Source organism: Trichosurus vulpecula, chromosome 7 (assembly GCF_011100635.1).
Source record: "Trichosurus vulpecula isolate mTriVul1 chromosome 7, mTriVul1.pri, whole genome shotgun sequence".
Classification (NCBI taxonomy): Eukaryota; Metazoa; Chordata; class Mammalia; order Diprotodontia; family Phalangeridae; genus Trichosurus; species Trichosurus vulpecula.
In genome coordinates, this window is record NC_050579.1 from 145,734,093 (window position 1) to 145,755,536 (window position 21,444).

The following is a 21,444-nucleotide window of genomic DNA, read 5'->3' on the forward strand; positions in this document are numbered from 1 at the left end:
GCCCCCAGCCAGAGAACTGGCTGTGGCAAAATACTACAATTGTAAATCTCTTTTCACCTCCTAGATGTTTCTTTATGGCTCGTTCTCACTACGTTTGAGCAAGGATACTCACAGACTAGTAGTTCAGTGGTTAATTATGTTTATCACACTTAAAAAGTAATGTAAACAGAAAAGATAAAGACTTAAGAAACTGATAAATTTTGGGAAACAGGCAGATGCCCTCTTGCAAAAGAGGCAGAGGGGAAAAGGAAAAATAGGAGCTTCATTGCCATGGGGGAAGGGGAGGAATGGGATGGTTTCAGAAGCAGAGTAGCCATTCTGATAAACTTCATGAATGATTTGCTTACACAGCTACAAGAGTCCAAAACTCACTGCTAGTGGTGCTTTCCTCTGTGGCTTCCATTCTTCCAATCTCCAGCTTTGTTACATGTCATGGTAGCATCTTCTTTCCCCCATTCCTGCTTCTGTGTGCTGCTTTCCATCTTGGTATACTGTCTCAACACTCAAACAGCTTCAAATGCCCACAGTCTTTTAGACTGAGAGAATGGATCTGTTAGTCACATCAGCCTTCTTCCAGTCTTCAGTTTAGGGCAGATTTCTCAATGGAGTCAAGGAAGGTCAAAACAATGGGAGGCTTCTACCCAAAAACCACTTACACATCCATCTTCAGAATTCTGATCACCTTGGTAAGGTATCAATAGAGTTAAGATTTTTTGTTTTTAAAAAAACTGCTACCTCGACCCTTCCTCTTTTCTCCTCTTCCTTCCTCTCCCCTCCCCTCCCCCATCCCCATTTTCCTTCCATACTTTCTCCTTCCTTTCCTTGGCCTAGACGCTGCCATGATGGAGACAGCCAAGGAGGCCACGAAGCCGCAGACGTGCGTCGTGGGACTGTGCCAGGACATGTTCTCCAAAATGGCCATGTACTTGACAGGCAAGCTGACAGCCACTAGTGAAGACTATACACTTCTGGAAAATATGAACAAACTGATTTGAAGTTTCTAGAAATGAAAGACATTGCTGTAAACCCAAGGAGAAACCTAAAGGACTTAAACGAGAAATATGTAGCACTTCAGCCTTATCTGGATCAGATCACTTTAATTGAGGAGCAAGTCACAGTTCTTGAGCAGGCAACCTACAAATTGGATGCATATTCAAAGAAACTAGAAGCAAAGTACAAGAAGTTAGAGAGTCAATGAAAGAATTCTTTAGCACAAAGACTTTAACTACAAGAATGTTTCATAAGCGCTGAAATAAGTGGGATGGAACTTATCACTATGCTTCAATTCCTAAAAGGAAGCAGTTGCTGCTCATCCAAGGAGAATCCCAGCCCTTACCTTTGGTTGGATGTGTAACTTTGGCCATCCTTTGATGTTTTCCTGAAGCTGTACCCACTGGAACCTCATCTTATTGTGTGCATCATTGTGTGCCCTGGACCAAGGCTCAGAAATCAGGATCTACCCTGTCTAGAGAAGACGCAAATGAGAGGCTCTTGTCTCCTTGTCTCCTTTCTTCTTCCCTTTCTCCTAGGATTCCACCCCACCCCCTTCATAACCAGTTTTGAAACTTAAATAATAAATGCTGATTTATGATCCTCAAAAAAAAAATGCTACCTCTTGGTTTTAGGCAGATGCTCTTTATTTTGGTAAGGAAAAGTTCATTTGTTCCTATACTTTTCCATTTTTTTAAAACATAAATGAGTGCTATATTTTTCCAAAGGCTTTTTTCTCTGCATCTGTTGATTTAATCATATGATGCCTGTTTGGTTTCAGCAGTACAGTATCAACTCAGATAAACTTCATGAATGTTCTGCCCACACAGCTACAAGAGTTCATCACTGGGCATCTCATGGCATTTTCCTAACATTGAACCATCTCTGCATTCTTTATATAAGTCCAACTTGTGGATACGGATTAATTTTTAAAATACATTGCTACAGCTTTGTTGATTATGTTTAATTCAATTCTTAATGCCAATATTTATCAGTGCTAGTTGTCTATAGTTTTCTTTCTCTGTTATATCACTTCTTGGCTTTGGTGTCAGTACCATATGTGTCTCATTAAAATATTGTGATATTTCTATTTTTATCAACAATTTATGTACTATAGAGACTTAAAATACAAAGGTTTTTCTACCACCAGTCCCCATTCCCTAGGGATTCTATTCATCTTGATTTTTTTGGTAAGTATTCATAAAATTCATAATTTCTTATGGCACAGTAATATTCCATTACACACCCCACAGTTTGATCAACCATTCTCTAATTGATGGGCATCTAGTTTGTTTCTAATTCTTTCCTATAGAAAATGCTGCTATAAATATTCTTGTATATATGAGTCCTCTATCCTTGACTTCCTTGGGAGAGGAAGGCATATGCCTTATAGTAGTATTACTGGGTCAAAGAGTATGTAATTTAGGGATTTTTTGGATATAGTTCTAGATTGTTTTCCGAAATGGTTGAACCAATTCACAGCTCTTATAGTAGTGTGTTAGTGTGTCTTTTCTCCTACAACTTCTTCACCAATTTTTTTTTCCTCTTTTGTCATCTTTAATGGTATTATAAGTCTGAGATAGAACTTCAGTGTTGTTTTAATTTACGTTTCTCTTATTATTAGTTGTAGAAGGCAGGTGAATTGGTCAGCCTACCCCTCCCTGGCTGAGTTGATAAAATCATAGGAGAGGAAGATAACAGAGACAACAAAATTTTAGCATGTTAAATGAAGTGCAAAGACATATTTAAACCCTTTTATCTCTTTATGAAGTGTGAAGCTTTCCCTGATGGAATTATAGAACAATTTGCAACTGTCTGACTGAAGACTGGTTACAGCTCCTGGTATCCATTTAAAAGCTAGCTCGACAGCTTGCTAGCTCTGGAAACATTAGAGGAAGAAAGCAGCTCCCAGGAGGGTGACCCCTGGCAATCTAGAAGAAAGACACCTATAGAGGAAGAACTCAGTTCTTGATATAGGGATAACTTTTTGTCTTTTCACTTGCGCCTCTACTAGAAGGCATCTTTCTCTCTTTGCCCCACTACTCCATTAGCCTTGGAGATATTCACATCAGAATTACTCTCCTAGTAGGAGATACCACCCACAGCAGGAAACAGTTAAGTTGGTGAAGGTGTCTCAAAGGTGTCTCTTGGTTGCAGAGAAGAAAGCCAACTTTGGATTAAGTATAGGATTACCCCTTGCAGTCAGTAGTTGAGCAGCAGAGAGAAGCAGGCCCAGGGAGCCCAACTGAGCAATCTGCCAAACAGACACCATTGATGCTTGTGTGTATTTGTGGGATATTATGTCCCAGGTTTATGGAGGAGGGAAACATTTTATAGCTATTGTTCTTATTATATCATCTTAGTAAATGCCTTTGTTTTTAGCCAATTGTGCATATTGGCTGACTATTAAAGATAAGTGTACCAATGAGGGTTTGTGAGCTATAATTAGAAGTGCAAACCGACAGACTTCTCTTGAATTCAAGGTAGTAACATCTTTGGGGACCCAACCTATCAGTGTGAATGTAAGTTGTGGGTGTAACACCAGAGGGAGTGCTATGTAGTGATTAGGATTATTTTTCCATATGGCCATTGATAGTTTGTGTTTCTTCATTTAAGAACTACCTATTCATATCTTTTGACCAAATGAAATAATAATTGTAAAGTGCTTAGCACAGTGCTTGGAACGTAGTAAGCACTATATAAATGTTAACTATTATTTGACAACTTATTTTTAGGGAATGGTTCTTGTTCTTATATATTTGTATTTAATTATTTTTATATATTAGATATTAAATTTTTATAAGAGACATTTGTTATAAAGTTGTTTCCCATCTAATTCTAACTGCATTTATTTTGTTCATGCAAAAGTTTTTCAACTTTATGTGACCAAAATTTTCCGTTTCCTCTCTTTTAATCACCTCTATGGGCAGCTAGGTGGTATAATGTAGTGGCAGGCCTGAAGTCAGGAAGACTCACCTTCCTGAGTTCAAATCTGGTCCCAGATACTTACTGTGTTACCCTGGGCAAGTCATGTAATCCTTTTTGCCTCAGTTTCTCATCTGTAAAATGAGCTGGAGAACAAAATGGCAAATCACTTCAGTATCTTTGCCAAGAAAACCCCAAATGGGGCCATGAAGAGTTAGTTACAACTGAAGTAACTGCACAACAATCATCTCAATCTCTTATTTAGGTAGGAATTCTCGCATAGACACAGTTGTGAAAGATATCTCCACTTCTCTCATTTTTATAGATATGTCCTTTTATTTTATAACCCGCTTATTCTTTAGGATTATCTTATTTAGTTTCCATTTAAGTCTTAATCCTTTCTTTAAAGTTCCCTTTATTGATTATAACCCTTTATTGCACTGTGATCTTTAAAGGATTTGTTTATTCATTCTTTATACTCTAGCATATGATCAGTATTTGTAAAGATGCTGTGCAAAGCTAAAAAAAAACAACTGTATGCTCAGGCAGCTAGGTGGCACACTGAATAGAGCACTGGCCCTGGAGTCAGGAAGACCTGAGTTCAAATCTGGTCTCAGACACTTGACACTTAACATATAGGTATATGTGTGTGTGTGTGTGTGTGTGTGTATGTATGTATGTATGTATGTATGTATGTATATTTCCTTCAACCACCCCAATGTTGAGAAGGGTCTCACACATCATCTTTCCATATAGGAATGTAAACAAAACAGTTCAACTTTAATAAGTCCCTTATGATTTCCCTTTCTTGTTTACCTTTTCATGCTTCTCTTGATTCTTATATTTGAAAGTCAAATTTTCTATTCAGCTCTGGTCTTTTCACTGAGAAAGCTTGAAAGTCCTCCATTTTATTCAAAATCCATATTTTGCCTTGGAGCATGATACTCAGTTTTGCTGGGTAGGTGATTCTTGGTTTTAATCCTAGCTTCTTTGACCTCTGGAATATCATATTCCAAGCCCTTTGATCCCTTAATGTAGAAGCTGCTAGATCTTGTGTTATCCTGATTTTGTTTCCACAGTACTCAAATTGTTTCTTTCTGGCTGCTCGCAATATTTTCTCTTTGACCTGGGAACTCTGGAATTTAGCTGCAATATTCCTAGGGTTTTCTTTTTGGGATCTTTTTCAAGAGGCTATTGGTGGATTCTTTCAATTTCTATTTTACTCTCTGGTTCTAGAATGTCAGGGCAGTTTTCCTTGATAATTTCTTGAAAGATGATGTCTAGGCTCTTTTTTTGATCATGACTTTCAGGTAGTTCAGCAATTTTTAGATTATCTCTCCTGGATCTATTTTCCAGGTCAGTGGCTTTTCCAATGAGATATTTCACATTGTCTTCCATTTTTTCATTCCTTTGATTCTGTTTTATAATTTCTTGATTTCTCATAAAGTCACTAGCTTCTACTTGCTGCAATCTAATTTTTAAAATAGTATTTTCTTCAGTGGGGAACCTCCTTTTCCATTTGGGTAATTCTGCCTTTCAAGGCATTCTTCTCCTCATTGGCTTTTTGGAGCTCTTTTGCCATTTGGGTTAGTCTGTTTTTTAAGGTGTTATTTTCTTCTTAGCAAGTCATTGACTTGTTTTTCATGGTTTTCTTGCATCACTCTCATTTTTCATCCCAATATTTCCTCTGCTTCTCTTACTTGCTTTTCCAAATCCCTTTTGAGCTCTTCCATGGCCTGAGACCAATTCATATTTTTCTTGGAGGCTTTTGATATAAGATTGTTGACTTTCTTGACTTCTTCTGGCTGTATGTTTTGATCTTCTTAGTTACCAAAAAAAGATTCTAGAATCTGAGTCTGAGTCTGGGGCCTTTTTTGCTGCCTGGCCATGTTCCCAGCTGACTAGTTGACCTTTGAGCTTTTTGTCTGGGTTTGACTGCTTGTAGAGTAGGGAGTGCTTTATCCCAAGCTTTAGGGGCTGCACTGCTGTCTTCAGAGCTACTTCTACACAGCAAGCTCTGCCACACCAGTGCTCCTCCTCCCCCAAGAACCACCAACCAGGACTGCAACCCAGGGCAAAGTAGGCTCTGCACTCCCCCTCTGATCAGCCGCTTAATTCCTCCCACCCGGTGGGCCTGGGGCTGGAAGCAACTACAGCTGGAGCTCTGGAAACAGCCCCAGCAGTGCACCATCTCCTCTGCCCCCAGGGCTGGGCCTGACCACGCACTCCTCTCACTCCATTCCAGAAGTTTTTCCACTAACCTGCTCTGTTGTCTTTGGTGTTTATGGATTGAGAACTCTGGTAACTGCCACAGCTCACTGATTTAGGGAGCTACGGCCTGTTCTGCCTGGCTCCCAGTCTGGTTGGTCCTGGCGCCCCATGCTGGGCTGCACTCCACTCCCAGCACCATGCAATAGACCCTTCCCAGAGACCATCCAGGCTGTCCTGGGCTGGAGCCCTGCTTTCTCTGCTATTTCGTGGTTTTTGCAGCTGTAGAATTTGTTCAGAGCCATTTTTTACAGGTGTTTGGAGGGACCTAGGGGAGAGCTTAAGCGAGTCCCTGCTTTCCAGCCACCCTCTTTGAAGTCACTGATTTTTACTAAACGCCTTTTTACTTTTGTAGGATAGAGCTCATCCTCGTAAGATAAGTTATTCTTAGATACTGGATTTTTTTCTCTTCACTTTTGGCATATTCTTTTTCGTCTTTTCTTTCCTTTTTTATATTATGTTGCATAATCTTGAGTGATTCTGAGTGAGATTCCTTGTTATATGATCTGTATCTTCCTGGCTTCTTGTAGGTTTTTTCCTTTGATCTGCAAGCAGTGGAGTTTGGCTGTCATACTTCTGACTGTGTCATATTTGGTGGTGACATATTTGTATGGTTTCAATAGTTCCTAATCAGTGGTGACATATTTGTATGGTTTCAGTAGTTCCTAAAAGTTCTTCTATGATTTCTTTTTTTATATTCATTTTTATTTTATTATAAATTTTCATTTCTCTCCTTCCAGGCTTCCCCTCCTCTATCCATGAGTAGGCAAGAAAAATAAAACCACTTACTAATGTGATAGTTATGCAAAATAAATTCCCATATTAGTCATGTCAAAAGAAAAAAAGCAAAAGCAAAAGGAATGAATGAATGAACGAACATTCACTAATTTGCACTCTGAGTCCATCAGCTCTCTGTTTGTAGGTGGAAAGCATATTTCATCATGAATCTTTTGGAATTATGATTGGTCATTGTGTGGATCAGAGTTTCCAAGTCTTTCAAAGCTGATTATCTTTATAATATTGCTGTTACTATGTAGATTGTTCTCCTGGTTCTGCTCACTTCACTTTGCATCAGTTCATAAAAGTCTTCTTCAGTTGTTCTGAAACTATCCCCTTCGTTATTTCTTATAGTACAATAATATTGCATCATATTCATAAACCATAACTTGTTCAGACATTCCTCAGTTGATGGGCATCCCTTCAGTTTCCAATTCTTTGCCCCTACAAAAAGAGCTGTTATAAATACTGTTGTACGTATGGGTCCTTCTCCTTTTTCATTGATCTCTTGCTGGTATAAACCTAGTAACAATATCTCTGGGTCAAGGGTATTCACAATTTAATAGCTTTGGGTGCATAATTCCAATTTGCTTTCCAAAATGGTTGGACCAGTTCACAGTTCTGTCATCGCTGCGTTAAAATACCTGTTTTCCCACAGCCCCTCCAGTATTTGCCATTTCCTTTTTTTGTGAACTTAGCCAATTTAAAAGGTGTGAGGTAATACCTCAGAGGTGTTTTTTATTTGAATTCCTTTAATTATTATTAATTTAGAACATTTTTATATTTGGCTATTGATATTTTGGAATTCTTTATCTGAAAACTGTTCATATCCTTTAATCATTTATGAATTGGGGTATGGCTCTTATTCTTATAAATTTGACTCAATTCCTTACGTATCGTAGAAATGATACCTTTACATGGAAGGAGGGGAGGCAAGATGGTATATTAGAGAAAACACTATAGCTGCGTTTTCCCAATATTCCCTTTCGAACAACTTTAAATAATGCCTCAAACTGAATTCTGAATTGGCATAGCTAATAAAAGGTTAGAGTGAGACATTTTTTTAGCCCAAGACAACTTAGAAAGTCAGAAGGAGAAGTCTGTGACACTGGGGTGGGAGTTGGTATAGCACCACCACTTGTGAGTCTTGAAGGCCACTGTGACAACAGCTACAGCTTTAGGAACTCTGTCTAGAGATGGTAAGGGGATTGGAAAACTGTTCAGAAAGATTACAGGGAAACTCTGTGCTGGTACTGGGCACAGGACTGGGTGCTGTGTAGCAGTTTCATTGTACATACTCAGTCCTGGGTTGTAGTTTCAAGGCAGAGGGAAGTACTTGCAGTCGCAGTGGAGTACAGGGGCTCTGGTGGTCACAGTTCCAGTGCAGAGAGGAGTCCTGGTACTTTGGGCTCTAAGGGAGCAGAGGCCCTAAAGGACCAGAGCACAGACCAGGAAAGCAATAATTACACTACTCCCCAGATCACATCACCTCATAAGCATTAAAAACTTAAAAATCTCCAGAAATAGTTGTGAAAACAGAGATGTGGAAAAAGCCTGAAGCTTGGGAGAATAACCCACTGCCCCCCTCCCCCCCACCAGGTGAGCAGAGCCCAACTTTAACAAAAAATTCGAAGTTAAGAAATAGACTGGAAAAATGAGGAAACAACAACAAAAGAACCTTACCATTAAAAGCTACTATGGTGATAGGGAAGCTCAAGATACAGACTCAGAAGAAGGTAATGATGTGAAAGCAACTACAAGCAAGATTTCTAAGGAAAAAAAAATGAAGGTTGGATATAAGCCCAAAATATAAAGTATTTGAAAAAATTGGTAAAGAGTCCCACCAAATTCCTTTTATGACAAATATGGTTTTGATACCTGTACCAGGGAGAATAAAAACAGTAAGAAAACTATAGACCGATTCCCCTAATGAATATTGATACAAAAATTTTAAATAAAATACTAGCAAGGAGATTACATAAATATATCAATCACAAAGCTCATACTGGTGTAGGATATTTACCAGGAATTCAGAGCTAGTTCAATATTAGGAAAACTGAGTGTAATTGACCATTGCAATAACAAACTATAAGAATGAAAATAACATGATTATATCAATAAGTGTAGAAAATGCTTTTGACAAAATAGAATACCCATTCCTATTAAAAACACTGGAAAGCATAGGAATCAATGTAACCTTTCTTAAAATGATAAGTAATATTTATCCAAAACCAAGAGCAAGAATTATCTGTAACAGGGATAAACTACAAGTCTTCCTAATAAAATTGGGGGAAAGCAAAGATGTCCACTATTATTCAGTAGTGTACTAGAAATGCCAGCTATAGCTGTAAGACAAGAAGAAATTTGAAGGAATAATAGGCAATGAGAAAACAAAGCTATTACTCAGCAGACAGTATGATGGTATACTTAGAGAACCTTAGAGAGTCAACCAAAAAATTACTTGAAACAATTAGCAACCTTGGCAAAGTTGCAGATATAAAATAAACCCACATAGATCATCAGCACCTCTATATATTACCAACAAAACCCAGCAGGAAGAGATAGAGAAAACTCAGAACCAGACACAAATGAAGCAATTTTGTTACTACTGTGTTAAACTTAATATATACTTTAAGAAAACTATAATATAGCAATCTATCTTACTTATCCTAGAGGAAAGTAGGAGGGGAAGGGAATGAGAGAAGGGGGGGGAAGGTGATAGAAGGGAGGGCAGATTGGGGGAGGGGGTAGTCAGAAGCAAAACACTTTTGAAGGAGGGACAGAGTGAAAGGAGAGAATAGAATAAATGGGGGTGGGGAATAGGATGGAGGGAAATACAGTTAGCAATATTAACTGTGAAAAAAATGTTGAAGCAAGTTTCTGTGATAAAGACCTTATTTCTCAAACACATAGGGAACTGAATCAAATTGAGAAAAATAAGAGCCATTCCCCTATTGGTAAATGATCAAGATATTATCCGTTTTCAGATGAAGTAATAAAGCTATCTATAGCCATATGAAAAAATACTCTAACTCACTATTGATTGGAGGAATGCAATTAAAACAATTCTGAGGTAGTCCTTCATACCTATTAGATTGGCTAATAGGACAGAAAAGGTAAATGACAAATGTTGGAGGGATGTAGGAAAAATGAGACTTGAATGCACTGTTGTGGAGTTGTGAACTGATTCACCTATTCTGTAGAACAATTTGGAACTATGCCCAAAGGACTATAAAACCATGTATACTCTTTGACCTAACAATACCACTACTAGGTCTGTATCCTCAAAATAGATTAAAAAAAAAAAACAAAAAGAAAAGGACCTATATGTACAAAAACATTTATAGCAGCTCTTTTATGGCAGTAAAGAATTAGAAATTGAGGGGATGCCCAGCAATTGGGGAATGGCTGAACAAATTGTAGTATGTGATTATGATGGAATACTATTGTACAAGAAGAAATGATGAGCAGGATGCTCTCAGAAAAACCTGGAAAGACTTGCATGGGCTGATGCAAAGTGAAATACACCGTGTACAAAGTAACAGCATATTGTAAGATGATCAGCTGTGAATGACTTAGATATTCTCAGCAATACAGTGATCCAAGACAACCGAATACAGATTGAAGCATACTTTTTTTTTAACTTTATATTTTCTTGAATTTTTTTCTTGTCTGTCTTTTCTTTCACAACATGACTATTATGGATATATTTTGCATAACTACACATGTATAAACTTTAAAAAATGATATCTTGGGGTTTAATAAAAGAAAACTATAATAATATAATAATAACAATAATAGCTAGCATTTATATAGCACCTACCGTGCTCTAAGCGCTATGCTAAATGCTTTACAAATTGTATCTCATTGATCCTCACAACGGCCCTGTAAGGTAAGTGGTATTATTATCCTTATTTTACAGTTGAGGAAACTGAGGCAGACAGCGGTTAAGTGACTTATCCAGAGTCATACAGCTAGTAAGTGTCTGTGGCTGGCTTTGTTTCAAGTCTCCCTGGCTTAGAACCCAGTGCTCTATGTGTAACAAAATTCACAGGTTCATATATAATCCTTTTTAGTTCTTTCTTCCATATTGAAATGTTCATATTTGTTGATGATAATTAGTTCATGATAAAATAATTTTTTTAATAACTGAGGATGACCTTTTTAATCATATATGCAAATGGTAGCATAGAATGTACAACAGAATCAGATCTTTAGGAGGGTAGATCAAATAGTCGTCCAGAATCCAGTAAAAGGGTATATAGTCACTGATGGTCAGTGTAATCACTGAAGCAAGATTCGTTAGTATAACAGCTAGATGGCACAGTGAGTAGAGCACCGGCCCTGGAGTCAGGAGGACCTGAGTTCAAATCTGGTCTCAGACACTTGACACATATACTAGCTATGTGACCTTGGGCAATTCACTTAACCCCAATTGCCCAGCCTTCCCCCCTCAAAAAAAAAAAAGCTGTAACGAATAAAATAATTTTTAAAAAATTCTTTTAGTACATACCTCAACAAATTTGTTTTGAGGCTCAGCTGAGATAATGTATGTTAAATGCTTTTGCACCACATAGATGCCAACCTTTATTTCCTTCCTTTTATATGCATTAACTATACTTAAGGCAAAAATTAAGTTTGAATGACATGCCTTTCTCTGTAGGCTTGACAGTGACTGCTGTGAAGGATTCTGGGGAATGGAATTTGGAGGCTGGAGCATTGGTCCTTGCAGATGGAGGTCTTTGCTGTATTGATGAGTTTAACAGCCTCAGGGAGCATGATAGAACCAGTATCCATGAAGCAATGGAACAACAGACTATCAGTGTTGCCAAGGCTGGGTAAGATTTTCTTTTTAGAAATCTGTGATAGCTGATTTGTGGGTTTATTTTGCTTGTTTATGCTGACTTATTACAAGGGGTAGTTGTTTTTAATTTGGAGGATGGGCAGATGGGAGTTTAGTAGAACTGCCAAAGAAAGAAAGAAAAAGATGCCAATGAAGCACCTTTTAAAATGCACATCAGAGGTCAGAAGGAAATTCAGAGGGCAACACAGACAAGTGAGACTGCTTTGAAATTAACTTGTTGAATTTGGTGGATAGATAAATAAGATAGATAATATATGCTAATATATGTGTGTATATTAAAATGCATAATGAGATTCATAGTTTCATATGTATAAACAATACCCTGCTTGTCTCTGTCCCCTTCTGAACTTTCTTCTGCTCTCGTCTGTGTAATTTTGTAAAGTTTCATGGATGGCTCATCTTTTTTCATCACTATCACTAACTACTCCCACAATTTCTCTCCTTGAAAAGCCTCCCAAAGTAACCAATAAATATAGACAAACACAACAAATTAAAAATTAGTTATGACTAAGAATATATATTTTGGGGCAGCTAGGTGGCGCAGTGAGTAGAACACTGACCCTGGAGTCAGGAGGACCTGAGTTCAAATCCGGCCTCAGACACTTGACACTTGTACTAGCTGTGTGACCTTGGGCAAGTCACTTAACCCCAATTGCCCTGCCAAAAAAAAGAAAAGAAGAATATATATTTTATTCTGTATATCTAGTCCATCTCCTCAGTCCTCTGTAGTCCTGATTGACCGTTGTGTTGATCAAAGTTCATAAGACTTGGTCATTTTATTTTACTATAGTCATTGTATAAATTGTTCTTGTTCTGTTCATTTCAATCTGCATTCCTTTGTGGAAATCCAGATTTCTCTGAGTCTGCACCTTTCATAACTTCTTAAAACACAATTATAACACATACTTATATGTCATAATTTTTAAAATTCAGTTTTATTTTGTTTTTAATCCTGAATTCTCTCCCTTCTCCAGCCATTGAGAAGGCAAGAAAAACAAAACTCTTTACAAACATATATAGTCATACATAATTTCCTTTGTTAGCCATGTCCAAAAAATAAAAGGAAATATGTTTCAATCTATACTCTGAGTTTGTCAGCTCTCTATTTGGGAGCAGAGATAGCATGTTTCCTCATGAGCCCTTTGGAATAGGGGTTGGTCATTGTATCAAAGTCAATTATCTTTATAGTACTGTTGTTCTTGCATAATTTGTTTTCCTGGTTCTTATCACTTTATTGTACATACAAGTCTTCTCTGTTTTGAACCACCCCCTTCATCATTTCTTATAACACAATAATGTTCTATCATATTCACATACCATAATTTATTCAGCCATTCCCCAACTGATGAGTACCCAGTTTGTTTCCGGTTGCTACTATAATAAAAAATGCTGCTATAAATAGTTTTATGCATTTGTATCTGTTCCTTCTTCCTTTCATCTCTTTGGGGTATATGTCTAGTAGTATCCACATTCCCAGTTTAGTGACTCTGGGTATATAATCAATCAATCAGGAAGTATTTATTAAGCATTTAATATGTTCTAAGTCCTGTGCCAAGCACCGAGGATACAAAGAAAAGCAAACTAATCTGTACCATCAAAGAACTCATGTTCAAATGGGGGAGACAGCCTATGCACAAATAGGTACATAGCTGATAATACCACAGGAGATGGAAGGTAACCTTAGAGGAGAAGGCAGAAGCAGCTGGGGGGATGAGGAAAGTCCTCCTACAGAATAGTTCCAAATGGCTTTCCAGAATAGTTGGATCAGTTCATAGCTATTCCAACAGTACTAGTTGGCCTGTCCTCCCATTGCCCCTCTAATAATTGCTGTTTCCCTCTTTCGTTATCTTTGCCTATGTGCTAGATATGAGGCTGAATAAGTTTCACTACTGTTATCACTGAGAGGCAGTGGGGTGTAGTGGATTAAGAACCATCTAAAGAGCTAAGAATCCCTGAGTTCATTTCCTATCTCTGACACATCTTGGAACCCTTAATAGTCATTATACCTTTCAATGTTCTAGATAACTCTCTAGGAGTCTAAGAAGCAGATATAACCTGCATTGTAGATGGAGTTTCCTTAGCCTGGAGTTCCCTATACCAATTATATCACAGATCTAGAGTCCTTGTCCCTGTCTTATTCTTCTCTTACGAGTAGTAATTTAAGCATTTCTTCATTGGATTCTTGATAATTTACACTTCTTTATTTGAAAACAGTTTCTTCCTATCCCTTGACCGCTTTTCCGCAAGGGAATGGCATTTAGTTTTATTATGTATTTGTATCAATTCTTTGCATGTCTTGGATAACAAATATGTATCAGAGAATTTTGCTGCTTCCCTTCATATTCTAACTGGTTTGGATATCGGGTGTTTTGTGCAAAACCTTCTCAATTTTGTGTAATCAAAATGATCCATTTTCTCTTCTCCGGTCACTTCTGATTTTTGTTTATTTAAGAATTCTCCCCCTAGGTGGGGCTTGCTCTCATCTTGTAGACCTAAGGAAGGCACTATACAAGCCCATTCAGATTGCTTATGCTGCAGTACTGCTGTTGTCCCCAAGTGTTACTTGCCAGATGCATAGTTCCTAACACTCTTATCTGGTAAATTCCAGAATGGAAAGAAGTTTGTTCTCAAGACATTATAATCAGACCAAGACTTAAACAAATTCAATTCAGTGAGTACTTATTGACTTTCTAGAGCCTTGTTGTGGTTATTGTTATCTTTAAAAAGCCTTTTAAGATGCATAAAAGAATAATATTCATTTCACCGTTGTTTTGATGAATTTTTTATTTTAAAAAAAATTATTATTGATTATACAATGAACTTTTAATAAGGCTCCATGGTATACAAGGTGTATTGTGACATAGGGAGAAAAACAAGGAGATCCAAGACTTACGGGACAAGTTTTGGTTTTGCCACTTGTTGATTGTTTTACTTTAATTGAGTAACTCACCCTTCCCAGCCACAGTTTTCCCTTTCTACCATGGGGATAATGACACTTTTGCCTTAAAAGCTTTACAAGCTACGATGGAAGTCCACACACAAATAAATGTATGATAAGGCATTTATTAAGTACTTACTGAATGGCAGGCACTGGGCTAAGCACTGGGGATACAAATAGACAAGAAAAACAGTCCCTGTCCACAAAGAAGACAACACATAAATGGGAATTAGAAACAGTACAGGCAGCGTGGCCGGGGGGTGGGAGGGAGATGACAAGCATAGCAGCATCATTTGGGAATGGCCAAGAAATGATGAACAGGCCTGATTCCAGCCAAATTACAGCAAAAGCTCACCCATCAGAGCCCAGCATCCTGGAGCAGAGTCCATCATTCACTGGGAGGAGAATGAAAAGGATGAGGAAGTGGGTCAGAGTTCAGGTTAAGTTTGAACATGAGCAGGAAGTATAAGGAATATGTAAGATAAAGGGTGCGTGATAATGGATATTGTTGTTGTTGTTGTTCAGTCATATCTGACTCTTTGTGACCCTGTATGGGGTTTTCTTGTCAAACATACTGAAATGGTTTGCCATTTCCTTCTCCAGTGGATCCCAGGGTCACATAGCTAGTGACTGTCTGAGGCTAGATTTAAACTCAGGTCTTCCTAACTCCAGGCCCAGTGCTCTATATCCACTGAGCCACCTAGCTGCCCAACAATGGTTGGCTTGTTCTTTTTCTTTTTTTAACCTCCTTTAAATATTACCTTATTCTCATTTTTTTTTAATTATTCAATAAATAAGTGTAAGATGGCTCTGTCTGCCTTAATGTTCCATTTTAACAATGCTTGGGATCTTGTGACGTCCTTCAAATTCACTAACAGTCACATTTGCAAAAATGTCTTTCTAGTCTGTTCTTAATGATAAAAAAGTTAACTCTCCTCTTTGCCTCAGCCATGCCAACCACTTAGTGACAAGGATCCAGTACTGCCTATAAGGCCTTTAATTTCTATTGGAATGCAAGAATGTAAATCATAAATCTATAAGTCACTTTTTCGTGTCCTAACATTATAATTTAATTTTCATTAAAACCATAGAAATAATAGGATCTGTGTTCAGTTGTCTTCCACCTTGGTTTTTAAGTTCTATAGTTAACAATATTTCCAGTGTAGTCTAAAGCATGATCCATCAGTGAGAGCAGATATCTGTAATAAAGAGATAACAAAATTTCATAGAATTTTATTGCTAGAAAGGATCTTAGAGTCCAACACCCTCATTTTATAGCTAAATAAACAGATCCAGAAAGATTGCAGCTTTCCCAGGATCACACAGCTAGTGAGCAAGATAGCTGGAACTCGATCCTAGAGCTCTTCACTCTCAGTTGAATGCTCTTCACATTATATCATACTCTGATGGCTCCTTTTCTTTATGACTTCTAAATAAGATTGCTCAGAGCTGTCACCATCACTAAGTAGCAAAATAAATAAAATATAGCTAATGAATGTCTCCTTAAAAGGAAAAAAAAGCTAGAATTCTTGCATTTAATAAAAATCAACAAATGAACCTCTAAGTCATTCTGCCATAGACAAGGGTGGGAAGAGTCTTTTGGGTTTTTGTTAGCCTGCCCTTTGTGTTTCTGATTTCAGATGTTTTTGAGGAAGAGGGTGTACATTGTCCCCATTACAGTTGAACTTCAGCATATTTCCAAGAGATTTCATACTTCTAAGGAAGGCTTCGTGAGCTGAGGAATGAGGAACAAACCAAGAAATCAGAGACTCTAGTTTGGAAAACGTAATTGCAAGGACATATTAGCCATATTAAAGTATTGAATAGCATATCCCTATTATAGTAATCATGCATCACCAAAAGTATGAAACTGAAAATGTACAATTACATGCCTTGCTGAACACAACGATGCCCTCTCTTGAAAGTTTAGAGAGAAACAACATCTCAGGAACTCCCAGATAATCCTGGAAGCATAGGCATAAAGAGGAGGCAAGCAGCTTTGGCTTCCACTTCTGCTGGAGGTCTTTTTATTTTTTCACATTAACGGTGGTAAAGTGAGCCTTATCCAAAATTTTTGCCTGAAGAACCAGAAATTAAACGCTGCTGGGATAATTTGCTAAGCTTCATTTGCTGTAATCTCACATAACATGAGAGAGTAGTGTCAGGATAGTTCATGATACCTGTCCACCCCCACACTTTGTTGTCCCACTTCACTCTTAATCTGTTTAATGTATCCTCACCCTCTCTCCAAGATGGAAAGTTCACAATTCATTCATTATTCATTCATTCATTTAATTGACAAACATTTATCAAGAGGCTACTGTGTACAGTGCTTTGTTCCAGGAACTGGGAGATAGAAAATGTAGATATGTTGCCTGCTTTCATGTAGCTTGCATTATGGTAGAGTATAAGACACAAAGATAGATAATGATAATGTACAACATTACATTTTAAATGCCTTTGAGAGTTGTAAAACAAAATGCTTTGAGAGGTCCAAGGGGAAAAATCATTACTAACCTAGAGATCATGGAAGATTTTATGAAGGGGATGACATTTGAGTTGGATTTTTAAAAGGTAGATAGCAATTTTATTTTATTTTTTTGAAGTTTTTTATAATTAAGATTTTTCATTTTTAGTTTACAATGCTCAGTTCCACATAATATTGAGTTGCAGATTTTCTCCCCCCCCCCACCTCCCCAAGATGGCATGGAATCCAATATATCTTCTACATATAACTTCTCTTTGAACTTATTTACACCATAGTCAAGTTGTAAAGAAGAATTATGATCAATGGAATGAATCAGGAGAAAGAAGAAACAAAAGCAAAAAAAAAAAAAACAAAGGGAGAAAAAAAGAAGGAGAGCAAGCAGTGTGCCTTAATCTGTATTCATACTTCGTAGTTCTTTCTCTGGATGTAGATAGCTATCTCCATCATGAGTCCTTTCGAGTTGTCTTTGAACCTTGTATTGCTGAAAAGAGCAAAGTCTGTCAGGGTTAGTCATCACAGAATCCATTTGTCTGTGGTTTTGTATAATGTTCTCCTGGTTCTGCTCCACTCACTCAGCATTATATTGTGTAGGTTTTTCCATGTTATTATGAAGTCCATATCATCCCTGTTTCTTATTGCACAATAGTATTCCATTACCTTCATATGCCACAACTTGTTCAGCCATTCCCCAATTGATAGGCATCCCCTTGATCTCCAGTTCTTTGCTACTACAAAAAGAGCCGCTATAAATATTTTTGTACATATGAGTCCTTTTTCCACTTGTGTGATCTCTTTGGGATACAACCCTAGAAGTGGTATGGCTGGGTCAAAGGGTATGAACATTTTTATAGCCCTTAGGACATAGTTCCAAATTGCTCTCCAGAATGGCTGGATCAGTTCACAACTCCACCAGCAATGTAACAGTGTTCCAATTTTCCCACATCCTCTCCAGCATTTATCATTTTCCTATTTTGTCATTTTAGCCAATCCAACAGGAGAGATGTGGTACCTAAGACTTGTTTTGACTTGCATTTCTCTAATCAGTAGTGATTTTGAGCATTTTTTCATATGCCCATAGATATCTTTAATTTCTTCCTCTGAAAACTGTCTGTTCATATCCTTTGACCATTTCTCAATTGGGGAATGACTTGTATTCCTATAAATTTCACTCAGTTCTCTGTATATTTTAGAGATGAAGCCTTTATCAGAGACACTAGTTGTAAAGATTTTCTCCCAGTTTTCTGCTTCCCTCCTAATCATGGTTGCATTGGCTTTGTTTACACAAAAAACTTTTCAATTTAACATAATCAAAATTATCCATTTTGCATTTTTTAATGCTCTCTGTCTCTCGTTGGGTCTTGAAATCTTTGCTTTTCCATAAATCTGATAGGTAAACTATTCCTTGCTTTCCCAAATTGCTTATAGTATCAGCCTTTATTCCCAAATCACGAACCCATTTTGACTTTATTTTGGTATGTGGTGTAAGATATTGGCCTATGCCCAGTTTCTGCCCTACTATTTTTCAATTTTCCCAGCAGCTTTTGTGAAATAGTGAGTTCTTAGCCCAGAAGCTGGATTCTTTGGGTTTATCAAAAAGGATATTGCTACAGTCATTGACTACTGCGTCTCGTGTACCTATTGTATTCCACTGATCCACGGCTCTGTTTCTTAGCCAGTACCAGGTACTTTTGAGGACTACTGCTTTATAGTACAGTTTAATATCTGGTATGGCTAGGCCACCTTCCCTAGCATTTCTTTTCATTAATACCCTAGATATTCTAGACCACTTGTTTGTCCAGATGAATTTTGTTACTATTTTATCCAGCTCTGTAAAATATTTTCTTGGTAGTTTGATTGGTATGGCACTGAATAAATAAATTAATTTAGGTAAAATTGTCATTTTTATTATATTAGCTCAGCCTAACCATGAGCAACTGATATTCTTCCATTTATTTAGATCTGACTTTATTTGCGTGAAAAGTATTTCATAATTATGTTCATATAAGCCCTGGGTTTGTCTTAGCAGACAGACTCCCAAATATTTTATAGTATCTATAGTAACTTTGAATGGAATTTCTCTATCTCTTGCTGTTGGACTTTTTTAGTAATGTATAGGAATGCTGAGGATTTATGTGGGTTTATTTTATATCCTGCAACTTTGATAAAGTTGTTTATTATTTCAGGTAGTTTTTTGCTTGATTCTCTAGGATTCTCTAAGTAAATCATCATATCATCTGCAAAAGTGATAATTTAGTTTCTTCTTTGCCTATTCTAATTCCCTCAATTTCTTTTTCTTCTCTTATTGCTACAGGTAACGTTTCTAGTACCAAAATGAATAGTAGGGGTGATAATGGACATCCTTGTTTCATCCCTGATCTTATTGAGAATGCATCTAGCTTATCCCCATTACAAATAATGCTTGTTGATGGTTTTGGGTAGGTGCTATTTATAATTTTTAGGAAGGCTCCATTTATTCCTATGCTTTCTAGTGTTTCTAATAGGAATGGGTGTTGCATTTTGTCAGAGGCTTTTTCTGCATTTATTGAGATGATCATATGGTTTCTGCTAGTTTTGTGGTTGATATGATTGATTATGCTGATAGTTTTCCTAATATTGAACCAGCCTTGCATTCCTGGAATAAATCCTACCTGGTCGTAGTGTATTATTCTGGTGATAAGTTACTGCAATCTTTTTGCTAATATTTTATTTAAAATTTTTGCATCAATATTCATTAGGGAAATTGGTCTATAATTTTCTTTCTCTGTTTTGACTCTTCCTGATTTGGGTATTAGTACCATATTTGTGTCATAAAGAGAATTTGGTAAGACTCCTTAGTCACCTATTTTTCCAAATAGTCTCTAAAGTATAAGAATTAATGTTTGATAAAATTCACATGTAAAACCATCTGGCCCTGGAGATTTTTTGCTAGGGAGCTCATTGATGGCTTGCTCAATTTCTTTTTCTGAGATGGGGTTATTTAGGAATTTTACTTCCTCTTCTGTTAACCTGGGCAATTTATATTTTTGTAGCTATTCATCCATATCCCTAAGGTTGTCAAATTTATGAGCATACAATTGGGCAAAATAATTCCTAATTGTTGTTTTAATTTTCTCTTCATTGGAGGTGAATTTACCCTTTTCATTTTTGATACTGGTAATTTGATTTTCTTTTTTTTAATCAAATTGACCAAAAGTTTATCAATTTTATTGTTTTTTTTTTTCATAAAACCAGCTCTTGGTTTTATTTATTAATTCAACAGTTTTCTTGATTTCTGTTTTATTAATCTCTCCTTTCAGTATTGCTAATTTGGTATTTAATTGGGGATTTTCAATTTGTTCTTTTTCTAGCTTTTTCAGTTGCATGCCAAATTCATTGATCTCCTTTTTCTCTATTTTATTCATGTAAGCATTTGGAGATATAAAACTTCCCCTAAGAACTGCTTTTGCTGCATCCCATAAGTTTTGGTATGTTGTCTCATTATTGTCATTCTCTCGAATGGAGTTATTAATTGTTTCTCTGATTTGTTCTTTGGCCCACTCATTCTTTAGAATTAGATTATTTAGTTTTCAATTAATTTTTAGCTTATTTTTCCCTGGTTCTTTATTACAAATAATTTTTATTGCATCATGATCTGAAAAGGATGCTTTGACTACTTCTGCCTTTCTGCACTGGATTGTGAGGTTTTTATGCCCTAGTACATGGTCAATTTTTGAGTATGTGCTGTGTACTACTGAGAAGAAAGTATATTCCTTTTTATCCCCATTCAGTTTTCTCCAGAGGTCTATCATATCTACCTTTTCTAAGATTTTGTTCACCTCCTTAACTTCTTTCTTGTTTATTTTGAGGTTAGACTTATCAAGTTCAGAAAGGGGGAGGTTGAGGTCTCCCATTATTATGGTTTTGCTGTCTATTTCTTCCTGTAACTCCCTTAACCTCTCCTCTAAGAATTTGCATGCCATACCACTTGGGGCATATATGTTAAACAATGATATTGCTTCATTGTTTATGGTGCCTTTTAGCAGGATGTAGTGTCTTTCCTTATCTCTTTTAATTAGATCTATCTTTCCTTTTGCTTTGTCTGAGATTAGGATTGCTACCCCTGCTTTTTTTACTTTAGCTGAACCACAATATATTCTACTCCAGCCTTTTACCTTTACCCGGTGTGTATCCCCCTGTTTCAAATGTGTTTCTTGT

At 37.0% G+C, this 21,444-nt stretch overlaps 1 protein-coding gene across 1 annotated transcript in view; it reads left to right on the forward strand.

Annotated features, from left to right (window-relative positions):
• MCM9 (minichromosome maintenance 9 homologous recombination repair factor) overlaps positions 1–21,444 on the forward strand; it is a 175,911-nt gene that overhangs the window by 105,075 nt on the left and 49,392 nt on the right. The window contains exon 7 of the mRNA XM_036768640.1: positions 11,624–11,798. Within this exon, the coding sequence (XP_036624535.1) occupies positions 11,624–11,798 (175 nt within the window). The remainder of the gene's footprint in view (positions 1–11,623; positions 11,799–21,444) is intronic.